Genomic DNA, 17,754 nt, shown 5'->3' with positions numbered 1-17,754 from the left:
CAGATGAGTCCTCTCAGTGATTAGTATGCAATACTTTTTTTAGAGTGGTTTAGCAAGAACTAGAATTAATTCCTAAAAAACATTTTAAATTTGGAAAGCACTAACCCCAAACCCACTAAAAAAAAAAAAAAAAAAAAAAAAAACCAACCAAAACCACCACTTTACACAGAAGCGGAAAAATGAGAAGGAGAATAATTCTACTATGGAAAAATGCCTCTGTGACATGGATATCTATTCACTTAAAAGGATCTGCTGCACAAAGATGATCAGTCCTCTCTGTGGTACTGAATGATAAAAATGTTTTGCTCTCTATTCCACTGCTAAGATGGCCATAGAAAAATGAGCTGGATACTCTTTTCCCTTCTCCATTTACATTTCTTTCTGCTGAAAAATAAGTCAACTGAAAATTAATGTTTCAGAGGTCCAAATTTACAGAACATCACACTCAGGAGTCCAAGTGCTTGAGAGATGAAATTTGAGGTAGAAATTAACAAGGATTTATCCTGTGATTTGCAACTTGCCAGAAGGAAGGAAGCTCAACTTGAATTTCGGGTCCAAGCAGAGACAAGATATTTTTCTGCTTTTTTACATCCTAGAAATCCAGTGATCCCAAAGACTAGGAAGTCAAAATATACCCTTTTTGCCATGCCAGACACACAGATTCTCTTCATGGCCCTTGTGGTCACGTTCAAACATTTCCAAGGACTGCCTCTGAGAGAGCCGCTTGTGCTCCAAACCTCCCTCCCCCAGAAAACTATTAAATATAGCATGTGAGGCATTTTGACTGCAATAATACGGTAACATTCAGAAGAAAACATATCAAAAATATACTGGGAAAATCCACATCAATTTATAAAATTCCAGAGAAAACATATTCCAGAATTTGAGCTTTACTCATACACCAACAGCTGGAAAGAAATGGTCCTTGGGCAGAGTCAGCCACCAAGGGTGCTTTACATCTTCTGTGGCAGCAGTATAGTACTGGAGAGAATTCAGATTTGATATTTAAGTGTGATCCAGTGAGTCAGTTCCTATCTTTTTGTCTTTCAAATGATTTGTTACTTCTTTGGAAAAGAGAGACACCTCCTAGACCTTGCTACCTGCACTGCTCTGTGCTAAGCATTGCTGTTTTCCCACCATCTGCACAAACCTCATGGAAAGAATTATGACTGTTTTCATTCTAAGGATCATATTCATTCCATCTCTGTATTTGTTTTTCCTTATATTTGTCTAAGGGCTTTTGTTTTAGGCAATATTTCTTTGTCAGCTACTATAGAGACCTTTTTGAATAATGTTTGTAGCTAAAACTTAAACCACTGGAAATCCTGTGCTCACAGTCCTTTGCCTCCAATCATTACAGAGGTGTATTATATTTTTGTTTTCCCTTTTTTTTATTGTTTCTTTCTATTTTGGACTTCATACCTGAGGATTTTAGATGTCTCTGTCCCACTGGCATGTTCCAAGAAGGTCCTACTTCTCTGGAACCCATTCACTGCTGCTTCTTAAGTAGAAAGGAAGCATTTGGGATTTAGCTGTTCACAGCAGCTAATTATGTACTATGTCTGTAAAGGTGTCTGACTTCAGACAGGGTGTAAAAAGTAGGCAAGGTTTACTGTTCACAAGCTGTTGGGTGACACAAACCATCATAAATCAAAAGTTAATCATTAGAGCATTACAGTAATTCTTTCAGAGCAGACAGGCTCATGCAAGACAAGGGGGAACAGTTTTAAACTAAAAAAGAAGAGATTTAGATTAGATATTAGGAAGAAATTCTTTACTTAGAGGGTGGTAAGGCACTGCAACAGGTTGCTCAGAGAAGTTGTGGATGCTCCATCGCTGGACTAGTTCAAGGCCAGCTTGGATGGGGCTTTCAGCAGCAACTTGGTCTAGTGGAAGGTGTCCCTGCCCAGGACAAGGGGGTTTGAACTTTAAGGTCCCTTCTAACCCAAGCTATTCTATGATTCCATAATGATTCTATGCAACCAGGTGGTTAAGTGCTGCATCAAGTTATTGCCTTCAGCAATCTAAAAATATGCAGTTGGTTCAATCTACCAAATCTGAACTTCATTCCACTCCCACAAACATAATTATATTTGGTTAAGCTTTTAAAGGGGCACCTAGGGAGTGTATTAATAAATACCTGTTATTGTTTCTGTTCTTCTGCAAACTCAAAAGATAACCTCAGATTACCAGTGTGTCTCTTCTGTATCTCACTTGACCCTGTTCTTGATACAACCTACACCAGCATCAGTAACAATTCCAAGTTACTCCTAAAATGAGTCCTTGAAATATCTGGCTCTGGAGGAAGAGAGCACAGGACCAGAGGCACCTGCCCTCCCAAGCCATTTGTGTTCCCTGTCAGAGCAACACAGACCCCGCTTATAATGGCAAAGCTAGCACAACTAGAAAATATTAAAATACTAAGACTTGATATCTTTTTGTCTCTCTGGTACCGCTGAAAATAGTAGAGATTTTGCAAGACCTTTCAATCATTCCCTGTAAGTGGTCCATTTCTCTGCCCTCCCGAGGAAACCACCTTTCCTCTTAGCTCCTGATGAGTTGCACCCTGCTGCAAAAGCAGTCTGTGCCAAAATGTCTCCCACCCATGGTGGTGGGAAGTAAGAAGCCTGTCTTGTCAGTTTATTTCATTGTATTCTGATTAGATGGCCAAGACTTGTCCAATTACGTTTCTTCAAGATTTTACTAGATTGCTATTGTCCAGTGTCCAGTTTCACATATACACCAGTGAACCTTCATGTTAATTTAATGTAAAAACAGAACTTGCTAATAATTCATCTGTTTTGTGGGGTTTTTAGTATCATCCTCTACCTTAGTCCACCATTCCCAATTAGATATCAAGAACATAAATAAAACATGATGATTTTGTGGAAGGGAGAAGCTACACTGAAAATAGATAAATCATGTTGGCCATATATCAAATACAATCTCAGAAATATTTGGAAAACATTACAACACCCATACTAATATATGTTCTTTCAGATTGCATTACATCTCAAAAAATGGAAATTCTCTACAACCCTTTCCATGATTAAAGGAAGCATTGGCAGCAACAACTAAAGCAACATTTTCTTAGTAGAGTTTTCATCTAATGGTGACAGACATTTAAGTAATGAGGAAATTACTGACTGCATTTTCCATTTTGTACATCTGAATCAAAACTAAGAGAAAGAAACTCTAGAAGAAGGGGTGTAGCGTTACAACAACCCCAGATAGCATAGCTGATCTCCATGCACTATGATTGACTTTGTTACTCCTTCTATCCAAGTCACCATGAAAAGTAAAGCTGAAACACAGGCTTGATAATTTTTTGATGACCCAGGGAAGAAAACATGATAACCATTATGACACTTTTAAGTGTAATGTTAGCATGAATCTGTATTAGCATGAACTAATTATAATTGCCCTAAAATTAACAAGCACTTATAAACATGAATCTTTTAAAAGTTATCATCTGAAGTATAATCCCTCCATGTAGCTTTCATAGGAATATAATTATCAGCCTAAATAGAGTAATTAGGCAAGCCTGTGGGGAAAAAACTTATGTAGACTGGAATTAGCAGCACATCTAGCTCTGAAGTGACTCAAAATAATACCCTAAGACAGTCTTTTCATATTTAATACTCTAGAAAAATAAGTGGTGGTACTGGCAACAGCCACAAACCTTATTTATTTCTGACTTTCACTTCAGTATTTAGACACTTAGAGAACAATACATCAGCAGCAACAAAAAACTCCTTTCACTTGTCACAAGTTTACACTCCTGACTGACAGAACAAGACTTTGCTATAGTGATCTGTATACTTGTGATCTCTGGGTCCAATTACCATAATTGGCTGCACTTATAAGAGAATCCACAAATTATTTAAGATGCATCAGACTAAACATAGCATGATAAATACAGGTCTATCTGGAACACTTCACTTTGTTGTTCATATAATTGCACCATTGCACCATTGTCCAAAACTATGACTTCAAAAATCTGGAACAAACAATGTCAAAGTTCTCTGAAGCTGAGAGATGATGACCCCTCAAAGTGCTCTGAATCTGTGAGACAATTATGTTGTCCCTCCCAGGCTAACATTGCTAGAAGGAAGAGACCAAGACTGTTCAATTGATGCCTTAATTCCTTTTTCCAAAAGCAAATGAATAGGAGAATAAACTTCAGGATAAAACCAACTGCATTTTCAACTTTCTTTCAGATGAAGTATTCCTAACCAACTCATCCAATAAACAGTCATTACATACACATTAAGCAACCAACATAAACAAATTCACTTTTCTCCAATCAGACCTGAGAAACAAGCTTTGGTGTAAAACAGAAATCACAAACATTTCTTCTGTTCCCACCATGAGCAGCACAGGCATCTCCTACCTAATGGCAATAACCTAGATGCAAGATACTCTGTCTCTGGAGTGATAGAAATAACTGTAGCAGATTACTAACAGTCCAAAAGTTGGTCACAACTTTCCACAGACACTCTGAAGAGGCAAGAGCCCAAGCCTTGTCTTGTGCTGAAGGGGGGATGGCCAGAGACTACCCTCAAAGCAGGGACTGACAAAAACCTCCCCAGTGGTGGAGGGTGGCAGCTAGTGATTTTCAGGTGCTGGAAGGTGACTGAGCCTTGGCCACTGGTCACAAAAAGGATGTAAGGGGTAATAGTGGTTGGATATTCCTTTCTGTGCAGACACTTACCTTCTGACTGGACCAGCAGCCTCAGGAGTTTGCTACTTGCCTGGAATCCAGGTCCTGCATGTCCTACAGCAATTGCAGAGGTTCACCCAGCTCCTGCATTACACCCCTGCAGGGTGTAATGGGCATCCAGAAGGGTCACAGAAGGGAACATTTAAGTTAACTGGATACAGTAAATCCATGGGGCTGGATGGAATACATCCAAGAGGTCAAAGATAATGACTGTGAGTCCTCTCCCTGTCATTTTTAGAAGGTGGTCACCTTTTCAGGTCAAGAGATAGGGGATCCTGAGACAGAGAAGAGAAGGCTAAAGAATTGCACTGAAAGCATTATGGAGAAGACAGAGCCAGACTCTCCCCATAGCTGCACAGTGAAGGGGCACAAGGCAGTAGCTTTGCATTGCAGTAAAGAAAATTGTGACTGGACATCACGAAAAAAAACCTACAAGAGATTTTTATTTTTTTTGTGTGTGGAATCTCCATTCTTGAAGATTTTTAAAACTCAGATAAACAAAGCCCTGAGAAACCTGCTCTAATTTCGAAAGTAGCCTGCACTGAGCAGAGACTTGGACTTGATGACCTCCAGGAGTCTCTTCCAACTGAACTTATTTCAAAATTTTTATATATTAAATGTAATGTATTGATACAGTCAAATATCACTTTAAAATGTAAGATTAAAATGCATCACTTCCTCCATCCACCTTCAAATATAATTTTAATTGGCATATGTAATTTCTATTTCTACTAATGAATCTTACATTTGAATAGTGAGGACATTTACATCCACCTGCAAAACTCAAACACCTCATAGAAGCATGGCAGCTTTAGGAGACAGCTAAAGACAGGTATTCCCCCAGAAGTTACAAAATAGTCATCCCAGTGCTGTAATTGTTTAATTCATTGAAGAATAAGCCATGGTGAGTTATTTGGCACAAGAAGTTGCTGTTATGATTTATTTATCTTTAAGCATCTGACTGAGTTTTGAACAAATAAAAATTCTAGAACTTGATATATAGTGGAGCAGAACAAACATCTTCATTTTCATTCTCTAAAAATTACAAAACAAGATAGCGACTGTTCCTTTTTTTTCTCCCTGCCCTTATCTATTTAGATACAAAGGATTTATGGGCCTTGCAATGCCTGGACTGCGAGGTCTCCTAGTTGGAGAGGATGATACTCCAGTGGCAGGAATAAACAGTGAGGTAGCAGGCATGGAAGCAGTCCCCTCCTCGGGGAAAAGGACACCCAGATATTACTCTTGTTATTGTAATACCCTGAGGGTCCAGACCAAACTGGTGCAGGTAAAAGTCACTATGGAGCAAGGCTACACCAAATCACATCAAATGCTTTCAGACTGGGTAATTTTAAGCCCTTTAGCAGATAGGTCCTGGCTCCCTTCCTGGGGAGTTGTAGAATATGTTTTTATTGTGGCTTGTCACAAGAGATCTTTTTAACGCACAATATCAATAAATTATGTGATTCAAAAGCAGAGATTATTGAGAAAATAATAATATACACGAGGTAAATGCCAGGGAATCCCAAGTGATATTTCTTCTTGCTGCTCTGGAATTGTATATTAGATTTATGTGTGAAGCATATGGATCTCAAATATTTTGATACCTGTATTTAAACCGCAGAAGCATTAAACCAGTAAAATTGAGTAATAGTCCTTCTGTGGAACTTTTTTAGAAAGAAACCAATCTTCATTAAAAATGAAAGTTTATAGTTTTGTGCTAGGACTTGGCAACAAAGCTCTCTCAATGGCCTGCTTTATTCTTCTGTGTAGGAATCACAGGCATGCAAAGATATTCCTTTCAAAAATCGTGAACAAGGTGACAGCAGACTTTTTAAGTATAAAAGTTAACACAAAAAAAAATTAAAAAGGAAACATCCTAACTGGTTATCTGCATTTATGGTGCTAGTATCACAGATCTTTCCTGCTGAAGCAAAGAATAACTCATGTACCAGAAGTGGAGAATCTTTACTTCATCTAGCAAGGAAGTTACCTCATGTTTTATTATTTATTAGTAGTTTAGCTATGACATATGGTTGCTTTTAGAAGCTATTTGATAAACCCAATTTCAAGTTTATTAATAGCTAAAAATAGATGCCACCTATATATGTGGGGGAAAATGAAGTCCCCACTGTATTAGGACCAGAGTCTGTTAATACTATTTCATATTACATGTAAAGGGCAGCTTTTATACATTTGCTGCTTTGGAGAAGTTGAGACTCTAGACATTAGTAGCACTCTCTATCCTTGATAGGACAACTGCTCAGATAAATCAGATGTCTGATATTTCATCTAGCCATTTCCCTTGGACAGGTAGAAGATGACCTGAAAACTGGGGACCAGGCATAGTTTTTCCAACTGTTGCTTTGTTGTTCCACGTAAGTCAAGTCCACTCAGTCATCTTTTGGCCCAACACACAAACGGAAGTAGCAGCATGCTACAGAATCCATGCATACACAGAACTGGGACATTTCCCTCCTGAAGGGCAACTGCAAGTGATGGCAGAAAAACAGAGAAGGAAGGGCTATTTTAGGAATACTTATTTCATAGGTTATACACATTTTTCATGCAAAGAGAACAAACAGAAAAGGAAGCTGTGCCTCGTTCATGCCCTTGGCAATGTTTGATAGCACAGGGGGATATAGATTTCAGAACACAAAGCAACTACCCACACCTCCTTCCCCAATGAGCAGGTATTTGTATGGAAATAATAGCTTTCTCTTTAAGATAGAAACATTACCCATGTTTCATTCAATGCTGAACAATAGGATAGCTTATTGCGAGCTCCAGTCACCTGGGGAGGTTTTGCTGAAGGTGGGATAAAACAAGGATAGGTCTCAGTAAGCAGGTCATAATTTTTTCAGTCACAGTTAAACAGTTTTGCTTCCGGCGAGGATTGCTGAGGTACAAGACTGCATCATCTGTGCAGTCAGTCTCTGAGAACACAAAATGGGAAGAGCTGTAGGGCAGTTTTAATCTGTGAGCTGATGACATAACACAGTTAAAACTATGTAGCTTCATTACATTGCTCTAATCTTTGGTCAGTTTAGTGTCTACATACCACTAGATGACCCAAAGATGCATACAAAGAAAGGATATTTTTGATGCCTATAAAAGTGGAAAGATAGATGTAAAACACATATAAATATGCCTATTTCTCTGCAGTTGATGCTCTTCCAGTGCTATGGAAGGAGCCAGGGGAACCTGGGGAATCCCCAAGAGTGTTACAAAGCCAGCAGTCATCAAAGACCTGATACACTCTTGGGGATAGTCTTAAGTGAGCACTGGAGACGACAGTGCTGCCTCAGCTCTTGAGATAGAAGCAACAGAGACACAACTTATCTGCAGTATGGAAAACTGAGTTGCAAGTCAAACGTCTGCCAAATAGAGATGGTAGAATCTTATGTTTTAAAAGGCTTCCACAAGCAGTTATTGTGAGACTACATTCATCTCTGATGAAGATTTTCTTGATTTTGCACAATTAGCAGAATGTTACTCATACCACGAAGAGCTCTACAATTTACATTTCAGAGGTCTTGTAAAAAAAAAAAAGGAAATTCCTGCCTCTTCGCCTCTTTGCTAATAGTCATTTAAGTATTTTGTACAAAGCAGAATTACTTTCACAGAAAAATGTCCCCAGTTTTAGAACACTGGAGTGGGAGAGAACTCTCAAACTTCTCAGAGGAGTATTTGGACCTGTGCCACCTACATCCCAGGACAACATGCCAAGTACTCCTTTAAGAAGAAACAATTACCCTTTTCTTCAGCTCTCTATGTTTTGGGGGTTTTATAAGGCTTGCAAGGGGCAGTGGGACTGCACAGCGTTAATTAGTTTTCTGATCAGGACAAATTTTTTACTGTTTTTATTTTATTTTTTTTTTGTGATGTTTCTAGGGTCTTCATTGGCCATCAGAGAAATAACCACATGAACTGGTGGAAAGGTAGGGGAACATTGTTTTGTTGGTAAATGTATATGTGGAATGACTGACCTTTTATGTATGCATTTTTTTAACTAGAAGCCGAAATAAATGTAGTTTTAAGGGATTTTTGTTTTCTTTCTGTCTGGCTATCCAGTTGAAATAGCTTGTTTTCAGCTTGTTTGTTTTTATTTCTTCCTTTCATGTTGCCTTCAAGGAAATGTCACTTCTCAAGAACAAAAGGTTAAGTCACGCAATGCTGAACTATATAATCAGTCTGCTTGACAAGCCTAGGCTGCTGAAAATATTAAAGAATGAGCACCCAACTAGTAGACAAGCCATCTCCATTGACATAAGTTCCTGTTTCAGTGTTTTAATTATTCTCATGGGTCATCTCATCTTTAGACACGTCAGCACTGATGTTACCTCATCACTGGTAAAGACCAGCAATATGGTTTTTTTTCAAACCAGAATCTAGAATTAACCATGAAATTGCTTGAGTCTGTCCCAGTTGCACTGGCTTGGTGAAAGACTACAGGGCTCTGTCACTCACTATTTGTATTGCTTACTGTAGACAAAATATTATTAAACAAGCTACCAAAAATGTTTTGACACCAGACAAGATCCCAAAGTATAAGTGGCCTGTTTATTCAGACAAATATCCTGTACAACGAATGCAACATCCTACTGAACTTCAGACTGCCTTAGATCGATCAGTTTTTATTATTCAAATGCAAAAAGCCATGAGGTAACTGCAGCTAATTTGCTGCTTGGAGTGCTTGGAGTAAATGTTATGAAAAGTTGGGTGTTTGTTGCAATCAATACAGATAACAGAAAAAATCAGAATGCAGTCAAATGCTAGGAGTCTTTGGATGTTTCAAAATATCACCCTAGATTCTTTCAATTTTTAAATTGTTTTTAATTTTCCTGTGATTATTTTATACTATCCCATGGAAGCAATGGCAATTAATTTTGTTGATCTCATTTAAATACCAAGAGAAGATATTTTAATCTGTGAATAGAACAGAAGCATTATTGCTATGTGACATAGTGTGGAAATTCATATTAATGCAAATGTGGGGGAAAAAAAGTGTTAAATAAAATAAAGTACTACTTCAATACCTGTGGGTATTTCCCTTTGACCCATCTTCAGGAAAGGATACTCCTTTACATTCCATACTGATTTTTGTGACAGATAAGTAAATGCTTTCTGCCTTTTGAAGGTGACCTGCTATTTGCTGTCCATATTTTTTCATATCTAAAATAACAAGACCAGGAGGAATAGTAAAATTACGTATATGATCACACAAGGCAATCTTTTCTACATTGTGTTACTGATGAAAATTTGTTTTATAACCTTCCTTATATTCATTTGTGAAAATAAATAATTAATTCATGCTGTAGCCCATTCAAATTAATGTATATGACATGGTCTACTCTTGATCACAAAAAAAGTGCCATGAATGCGGGTCCACTCTGCAGTGCTGTATTCCTCACTAACATGTATTGTGCGCTTATCATCCCTCCTAACAAATTTGAACAACTGGAAATGGGAAACAGACACTTGGCATTCTTTGCTGGGAATCAGACATTTAAAAACAAGGAAAACGCAAAGTCTGAATGTGATTACAGATTGAACAACAGGCATCAGGGGTGAAAAAATGTAGTAAGCCTTTGTTTGAGGTATTTGCCCAATAACATCCAGAGCTGTGTAAGATTCACAAAAAATTACATATCACTGGAGGAAACATGTAACAAAATATCATTAATTAGCCTCATAATAATCCAATAAATACTCCAGGGGTCATATGTGTTTGCTCTTTGACTCAGCACACAGATGCTCATTACAGTTCAGTATTTTGTTGTGATTAATATCCATTCAAAAGTCACTTACTTGAGTCCTGATTCAGCAGTATGCCCACATTTAATCACATATTTAACTGTAAAATATATGCTTTAGTATTTTTTTGGGTTGCAGCATAGACATAATTACTACTAAAACTATTATCAAATTAATAAATATTTAAATTAGTGAATCTAATAATATTTACCAGATACACGTTTGGGTCGTAACTTCAGAACCAATGTGTATTTCAGCTGAAAAATTTAACACAGAAGTACATAATAAAAAAAGTAAACAACTGTCCCCATTTGCTACCATTACATATGGATAGATAGGCATGATGCTGTCAACAGTACCCATGCAGTTTATATATTTGGCACTTCCTGCATCACACTGTGCATTCCAGCCTGTCTTGCGGTGGCCCTGAGCATGGTTTATTACATCCATGACATTTTTGGAGCCTTTTGCTGAGAAACAGAAATACCAGACTGGACACTAGACGATTACAACTAATTGTCTACTGGTTGGCTTCATCGGTATCTTTATGTTTTAGCGTCTAAGGGCAAAATTCATCCTTCAGGCACCTTTGAGAAAAGGATGAGGAAAAGTCCCTAAAGCAGAAGCAGTCCCATGAGGATGCTCTGCAACTACAGAACTGCACCAACAGCAACAGCTTCTGCTGACTCAGTTACACTGGAGCAGGTGGGTCTGGAACAAGAGGACAAGCTTTGCCAAGTGTATAAAGGAAAACAGGAATATATAGTGTATGTTCCCATACATGTGTTTATAGTTTTCACTCCAAAGTTTTTTACTAAAGTAAAAAATGATGACCAAGAAGTTGTAAGTAACTTACTTATAATTTTTAAACTAATGCTAGTTATAGTGACTATATTTTTGATGCCCACTAATGCAAATGAGATGATAATTTGGCCCTACTGTAAATTCAACAACACAGGAAATGCAGAAGAGAAAATCAAATGCAGCACCATTCCTGGGATCTGGGAAAAATGTTTTGCTCTCTGCTGCTTTGCCCAGCATAAGCACAAAGAAGGGAAAACCCCTATAAAGTTCAAATAATTCAATGGTCAAACTTGGCTCTATGAAGTGATGCAAATCAGCTAAAGCATAAAAATTAATCTGGATATGATTCCAAGTAACCCAATAGTCTTTCACAGTATCAGTACATTACTAATGACATTTGTTACAGTAACAGTATTAATAATCTTTTGTTCTTCTACTTTAAGAGGACATTTCTGATTTACTATGGTGAAGGATACTACAACAGACTACTGGTGGGTTTTTTTCAAGGAGAGGTGATCAGGTAAACCAGAGAAGCACATAAACTTTGAATGCACAGCCTAAAACACCAGAATTTTTCATGTTTTCTGATACTTCATGTATTTTTTCCAAACATGTAATTAGCCTATATATTTCCATATACACCTTTACATTCTAAATGGTATCCTAGATACGTTATTCAATAAACCCTAAAAATAGTAGCGTAAATATACAAAACAGTAACTCCTTCATCTTCCCACATTTTTAACTGATTAGACAACATTATAGCTTTCACAGAAGCAAATACTATAATTAAGTCTATCAATTTCATTACAACTTCACTATTTTCATCCTCTCATCTTCCTTCTCCAAAATTATCCTTCTATAGCTGGTTTCATCCAAAATAGCACCTGGAATGCATGATTGCAATTTGTGGTTTATTGTGAAGGCTGTTTTTAGAAAGCCCATTAAACACCTGTTCATCCCTGTGAATTGGGCGTACAAGATAAAAGAAAACAAAGAGGGGCTCACATGCAGCCTTGGGGATGGGCTGCTTTGGGAAGGTTGCTGTGGTTCCTGCAGTCCCTGCCCCTCTCTACCCACACTGTCTTTGTTGCAGAAGTCACACCTGCCTGGGAGGAGCTCAGCTATCAGATCATCAAGCAGCAGCTGCTGAGCAGCCCCTATTTGCAGCACAGAGTGCTGGGAGGTGACTAAAAGCAATGAGATGATGCCATGATGCTGCTAGCAGAAGAGGCTGTCCTACTCCTCCTGCCTGCTGCCCAGGCACCTTTTCATATGCTCATTTGGCTACTTATTCTGCCCAATGCTAAGCCCCTTCAGTTCACTGAGCTGGCAGAAAACAAATCCAGAAATAAATGAAAAAAATAGTTAATTTCTGCTGGCATACTGAGCTAGATCTTAGCCTCAGAGAGAGAGCAGGACTGCACAGGTAGGAATGAGAGGGACAGGAGGCAGAGAAGAACCCTCTCTTATGTCAGCAGGACCAGTGGCTTGAGAGAGAGGAGGTCAGTGCTCTCTTCTGAGCTCACCCCGAGTTAACCAAGCACCTATTTCAACAGTAAACACTTATGTTAGATATTTAAAAGTTAGATCAAGCCCTTTAGAGAGGACAGGCCCAGAACTGAGAGATAATAATCTCAGTGGGAAGGTGAGGACAGCAGGCAGGCAGAGACAGGCCAGGGCAGAGAACCCCCTTGTCTGTCTGAGTTGAGGCACTCACAATGGCACCTCTTCTCTTGAGAGAAATTTAAAAGAGCTTAAACTTAAACCATCAAAATTTAACAGAAAAGGTAAATAGTTACTTTGCAAGAATTGGAAGGCTAGAGCAGAGTCCAGAGAATTTTCAGCTGCAACTTTTTGCTCAGTGCCATGAAAAGCAGCAACCAGGTCTGGTGGCATCAAACACTCCTAAGAGGAACCCACATCAGAGTCCTCACACAGTCAGCTACACTTTGATGGGTACAAAGGTCATTTGTCAAAGTAGTGATATGGCCAATAGCAATGTATTTTCAAAAATTTCAAACTGAAAATCAACTTTCTATTGAATTATCCTCACCCAGTACCAAGGTTGCCATTTTTCCTTAAAACATACCTGAGTTTTTTCAGCCGACATGGACAGTGAAACTACTCTGCAGGAATGATTCCTTCATGTGAAAAATTTTGCTGTGCTCTGTAAGCATAAAAGGAGTTAGAAAGTTATGTCTGAAAAAGTGTATGTCCCTCATGAGACTGCCAAAGGAATTTATGTTCCATTTATGAAATGTGGGTGATGTTATAAAACTGTCGTACCACTGAAAGCCTTTATGTATGAGAAATCTGCTATTTCTGGTAGCATTTCTGTCATTTAGCTCCCAGGTCAGAGATGGCGAACAAATTGTTAGATGTAGAAGATATACACAATAGGTGAGATAGCTGAGAAACACAAGGCAGGATAAGGACTAGGCATGACTTGGTAAAGCAGTTCCCTAATGTTTTATTTAGACAGAACATTTGAGGCAGTGAAATTTCCCTGGATGGCTTCCAGATTTTGGTCAGTGACTATCTAATTAAAAATAACCAAGGCCGGTCTGGAAACAGGAATCAGAGCTACATGCCTTTGATCCCAGAGGAGAGCCCTGAACAGACAGCAAAATCTTCCTTATCTTCTCCTGGAGAGCAGCTTAATTTCAAAAGAAATGCAGTGCAGAGTTTTTCTTCTCTAAAATGACCCACAGCAGTTACAAGATTTATTATGACTCATGTTTATACCTCCAAGGGCTGAAAATTAGACTTCCTCAGCTGCCAGGGACGGAAGCTACTTCATAATAAGCTGGGGCTTAGATATACCCTGTGACTTCATCTCCGAGAGACAGTCGCCTGACTTCAGATCCTTTTGGGTCTGAACCCAAGAGTCTTAAGTGCATTTCCCTTGCTGCACTTACCTAACATCCTTCCTAAGTCAACCACTCCAAAGCTGGTCTTGTTCTTGTACCACACACAAAGATCAGTTTTCTTTAGGTAGTTTATTCTTGAATTTAATATTGTAGTGTATGGACTCATTTGCAGATAAATTCACAATATCCTATGAAATTCTGGCAATGGAATAACATACTGTTGTTTGTACTTTGGCCTCAAGAAATGTTACTGTTCACTAAGTTAAGGATAATAATGTTAAAATAAATATACTCATTCTCTCATTCTGTCACTATAGATGATCATTATGACCTTGCACTAATGTGCTATTTTCCACATGTCCAGGGATTTACAAGACTCCCTCATGCTTAGAAACAAGCCATTACGTATACAACAAAAGCACTATAGCTCTCCATTCTCAGTCTAATCATGTATGGCTTCATCTCTGTTCTTTCCTGAGGCTGCTTTGTTTTCCAGAACCTTACAATGTAGTTACAAAAACATAATGTACCTGGTGCCTATTTCTTTACAACATCCCATGTAGAATGGCAGAGGACAGAAATAACACATTGTTAAAATCAGTAATCATAGAATTATAGAATATCCTGTGCCAGAAGGGACCCACAAGACTCACATTTAAAAATATTAAAAATCTTTTTATTATTTATTTATTTATTTTTATTTTATTTTTTATTTATTTTTTATTATATTTTTATTTATTTTTTATTTATTTTATTTATTTTTTTTATTTATTATTAAAAATCTTTTATTAGTCAGATAGTTGTCTAGAAGAGGAAATGAGGAACAGTTCTTAAAGCATCTTGAACAATTCTTTGTGGTTCAGATCTAGTTGGATCCAAAGCACTGCTGGCAGCTGCACTATTAACATGCATTATCCAGAGAGAACTGAGCAGACTTCTCCTTTTTTCTTTCTTTTTTCTTTTCTCTCAAAAATGCTCTGAAACTGTTACAGAAGTTCCAGTCCCATGCTCCAGATGGGAGAGCAGAGAGGAACACGATGGCTCACTTTCTACTTACTTACGTGTTTAGGTTTCTGTCCAACAAACAGTGATGGTCTGGCCTGAGTACTCAGCAGAAGGGACTGGGAAATGCTCCAAAATTCCCCAGTTCAGATGTGCCCAAAGAAGCTCTTATGGCTATATTTACTTTTAGTCAGTCCCTACTGTCACACACCTCACACTGACTTCAAAGAGAACATTTATGAATCCACTTTCAACACTGATACTTTGAACACACACCTTATGTTTTTCTAAATATGGCATCTTTAGCCTTCCCATTCCAGCATATTGGCTGGAAACAAGTGCTTTGGTTAGTTGTTTGTGATAGTGGCCTCTGCATGAACTCAAAAGGATAAGTTACTCATCCAAGTAATGTGGAAAGGCTACTGAGATCAAACACTGAGAAGAAATGAATGGGGTGGATAGGAGGCTACGGTACAGCAGCATTTGCAAGTGTCATCAAGGAGTCTGGAGGAGATAGCTGGTCTAGGTAGAGTAATAGTGCAATACCTTCAAAATTTATGAAGAACTGCTCGTAATTCCTGCTTCTAAACCAAAGATGGGAGCCAGGACTAGAGGTGGGGGTGGGGGGGAACCTTAGAGGGATGAAGCAAGAGGTCTGACGCAAAACTTAGATTCAGTTCATTTACAAGGTAGATTCAGGGAAGTACAGCAGCTAGGGGTTTCAAAGGTGACTATTAATCATTCTTTAAAAGAAAGCTGCATTGATAATAAGAAAACTAGTTTTGAAAGCAAACACTGGCTTGGGATCAGGGGAATTTGATAAGAAAGATATCTGTGTGAGTCAAAGGATTTAGTGCAGTCTAGCCAGCAATGATGAAGTGAAGTCTTCCATGGGATTTAAACTGTTCATCTTGGGTTTTGTGCCTTTAACCCAGCTGCACCTGGTATTGCTTATAAGGAACATAAGATAAATTAAACATGGCATTTACTATGCCTTCACACAAATTCCTATTACTTTTACTTGGGTCAATTGCTGTAATGGTGGCTTTGTATAGACATACCTTCTCCTAGACAAGATACAGAGTTCAGAACTGACAGCAGACTCACAGTCACATTTAAGGGGTTTGAAGACTTTGCTCTTTTATGCTCCTCTACTAATACCCAAGAGGAGTACTGGCAATGGAAGTAGCATTAGCAGCTTGGAGAAGTGGTGGGAAGCACAAGCAAGAAAAAAACAATTGGCTACGTATCCAGAAGCCCTCCGTCTGGTGCCTTCCAAACTTGAAACCTAGATACTGTCTGTCTGGTGCCCTCAAACCTAGAAACCCAGAAACCCTCTGTCTAGTGCCTTCAAACCAAGGCGGGTCATGAGCTAGACAGCCAGTTCTGGTGGCAGCAAAGGTAATTTCTTCCATGAGGACCATAGGTGAGAGAGACATGGCTGGGAGCAAGGTGAATGTTGGGTACACAGCTGAATCCCAAAATGAGTTAGTTAGCCTTCTATATGCACTTTTTTTTCCTCCTGAAGGCTGCAGGGACATCATTTATAAAACTGAGCCTAACACCCTTTAGTGTGAAGGCTTTAAATTGTTTGAATTTAAATAAATGTTGAAAATTGCTATATCTATTCATCTTTATTTGGTATTCCTTATTTTATGTGTAAAAATTTTCAGTCATACAATAAGAAAGCAGAAAATATGGTATAGCACTGTCAACTCTTGAGTTTTTTATTTTACTTTCTATAATTCCTTGTTGATGATCCAGATCATTTAATCAGGAGACTACAAAGTAACCTTCCTTTACTAAGAAGTGTTCTAATCCAAACTTGCAAAGAAAAGTTTGAAAATTTAAAGCAAGTAAAATCTAAATGCTCAAAAAAACAAGTAAAATCCAAACTGCAAAAGTATTTTAATAGTAAAAAACCCACACAATTTTTAAACAATCCCATGATTTTTTGAGGCTGACTCATGATTCTGTAATGTTTAAAGTTGGCAATGCTGATACCCTGTGATTTAGATGACTAATCACACACTGAAAAGCTAATAATCAAAGTAAGCAGTTTGTGAAGTACCCACAGACTAGAAAATATGTATCTCAACTACTCAGCAAAGGCTTATGCATAAATTGACAACAAATAGAATCAGTTTATATAACTGCTTCACAAGGAGAGAGAAAAGCTAATCAGTTAATCTGTTATTTTATTTGTATCACATAATGCTCCCAGCTGCAGTACTGAGTGTGAAGAGGGAAGAGCATGGAATACAGGGAATAACAGGGTAGCGCTTCAGCATTGTGTTCACAGGGAACAGGGCAGTGTGGATGGAATTCAGCAAGCAAAATGCAAGAGTAAAAACTGTCTGATGGAAGGCTGCAGTTACGCTGCACGCCAGACAAGAACATACCTGGGGGAAGGAGGGAAGCAAGCACAAAAAGCAGTCAGTTGAGAAGAGGTCTTCTGGCAACAAAGACTTAAATCTGGGTTCAATGTGCAGGCCATGGAAAATGACTATGGGGAGGAATAAAGAGAATGAAAGCAGCAGAGGAAACATCATTTCAAGACAGGTGGAGGCAACAGGAGTGAATCCTGGCTTCTCA

General features: G+C 38.3%; 1 protein-coding gene across 9 annotated transcripts in view; it reads right to left on the bottom strand.

Annotated features, from left to right (window-relative positions):
- The window catches only part of DLGAP2 (DLG associated protein 2), a 455,335-nt gene that overhangs the window by 383,452 nt on the left and 54,129 nt on the right, over nucleotides 1-17,754 (bottom strand). For 3 of the 9 annotated variants that reach the window (XM_051778086.1, XM_051778088.1, XM_051778090.1), the window contains exons 1-4: nucleotides 14,033-14,050; nucleotides 13,377-13,454; nucleotides 10,692-10,737; nucleotides 9,763-9,898 (exon numbers count right to left, since the gene is read on the bottom strand). The exons of 2 other annotated variants lie outside the window; for them this stretch is intronic. In XM_051778086.1, coding sequence (XP_051634046.1) covers nucleotides 9,763-9,898; nucleotides 10,692-10,737; nucleotides 13,377-13,397 — 203 coding nt within the window. In that variant the 5' untranslated portion in view covers nucleotides 13,398-13,454; nucleotides 14,033-14,050. Of the gene's footprint in view, nucleotides 1-9,762; nucleotides 9,899-10,691; nucleotides 10,738-13,376; nucleotides 13,455-14,032; nucleotides 14,051-17,754 lie in introns of those variants that run through there. 4 more of the 9 variants (XM_051778091.1, XM_051778094.1, XM_051778087.1 and 1 more) reach the window with 3 other exon arrangements.

The sequence above is a fragment of the Manacus candei genome, unplaced genomic scaffold, assembly GCF_025592945.1.
Source record: "Manacus candei isolate 608988 ecotype Guabito, Panama unplaced genomic scaffold, ASM2559294v1 h1tg000011l, whole genome shotgun sequence".
In the NCBI taxonomy this organism is placed as follows: domain Eukaryota; kingdom Metazoa; phylum Chordata; class Aves; order Passeriformes; family Pipridae; genus Manacus; species Manacus candei.
This window is presented reverse-complemented; position numbering and strand designations above follow the sequence as displayed.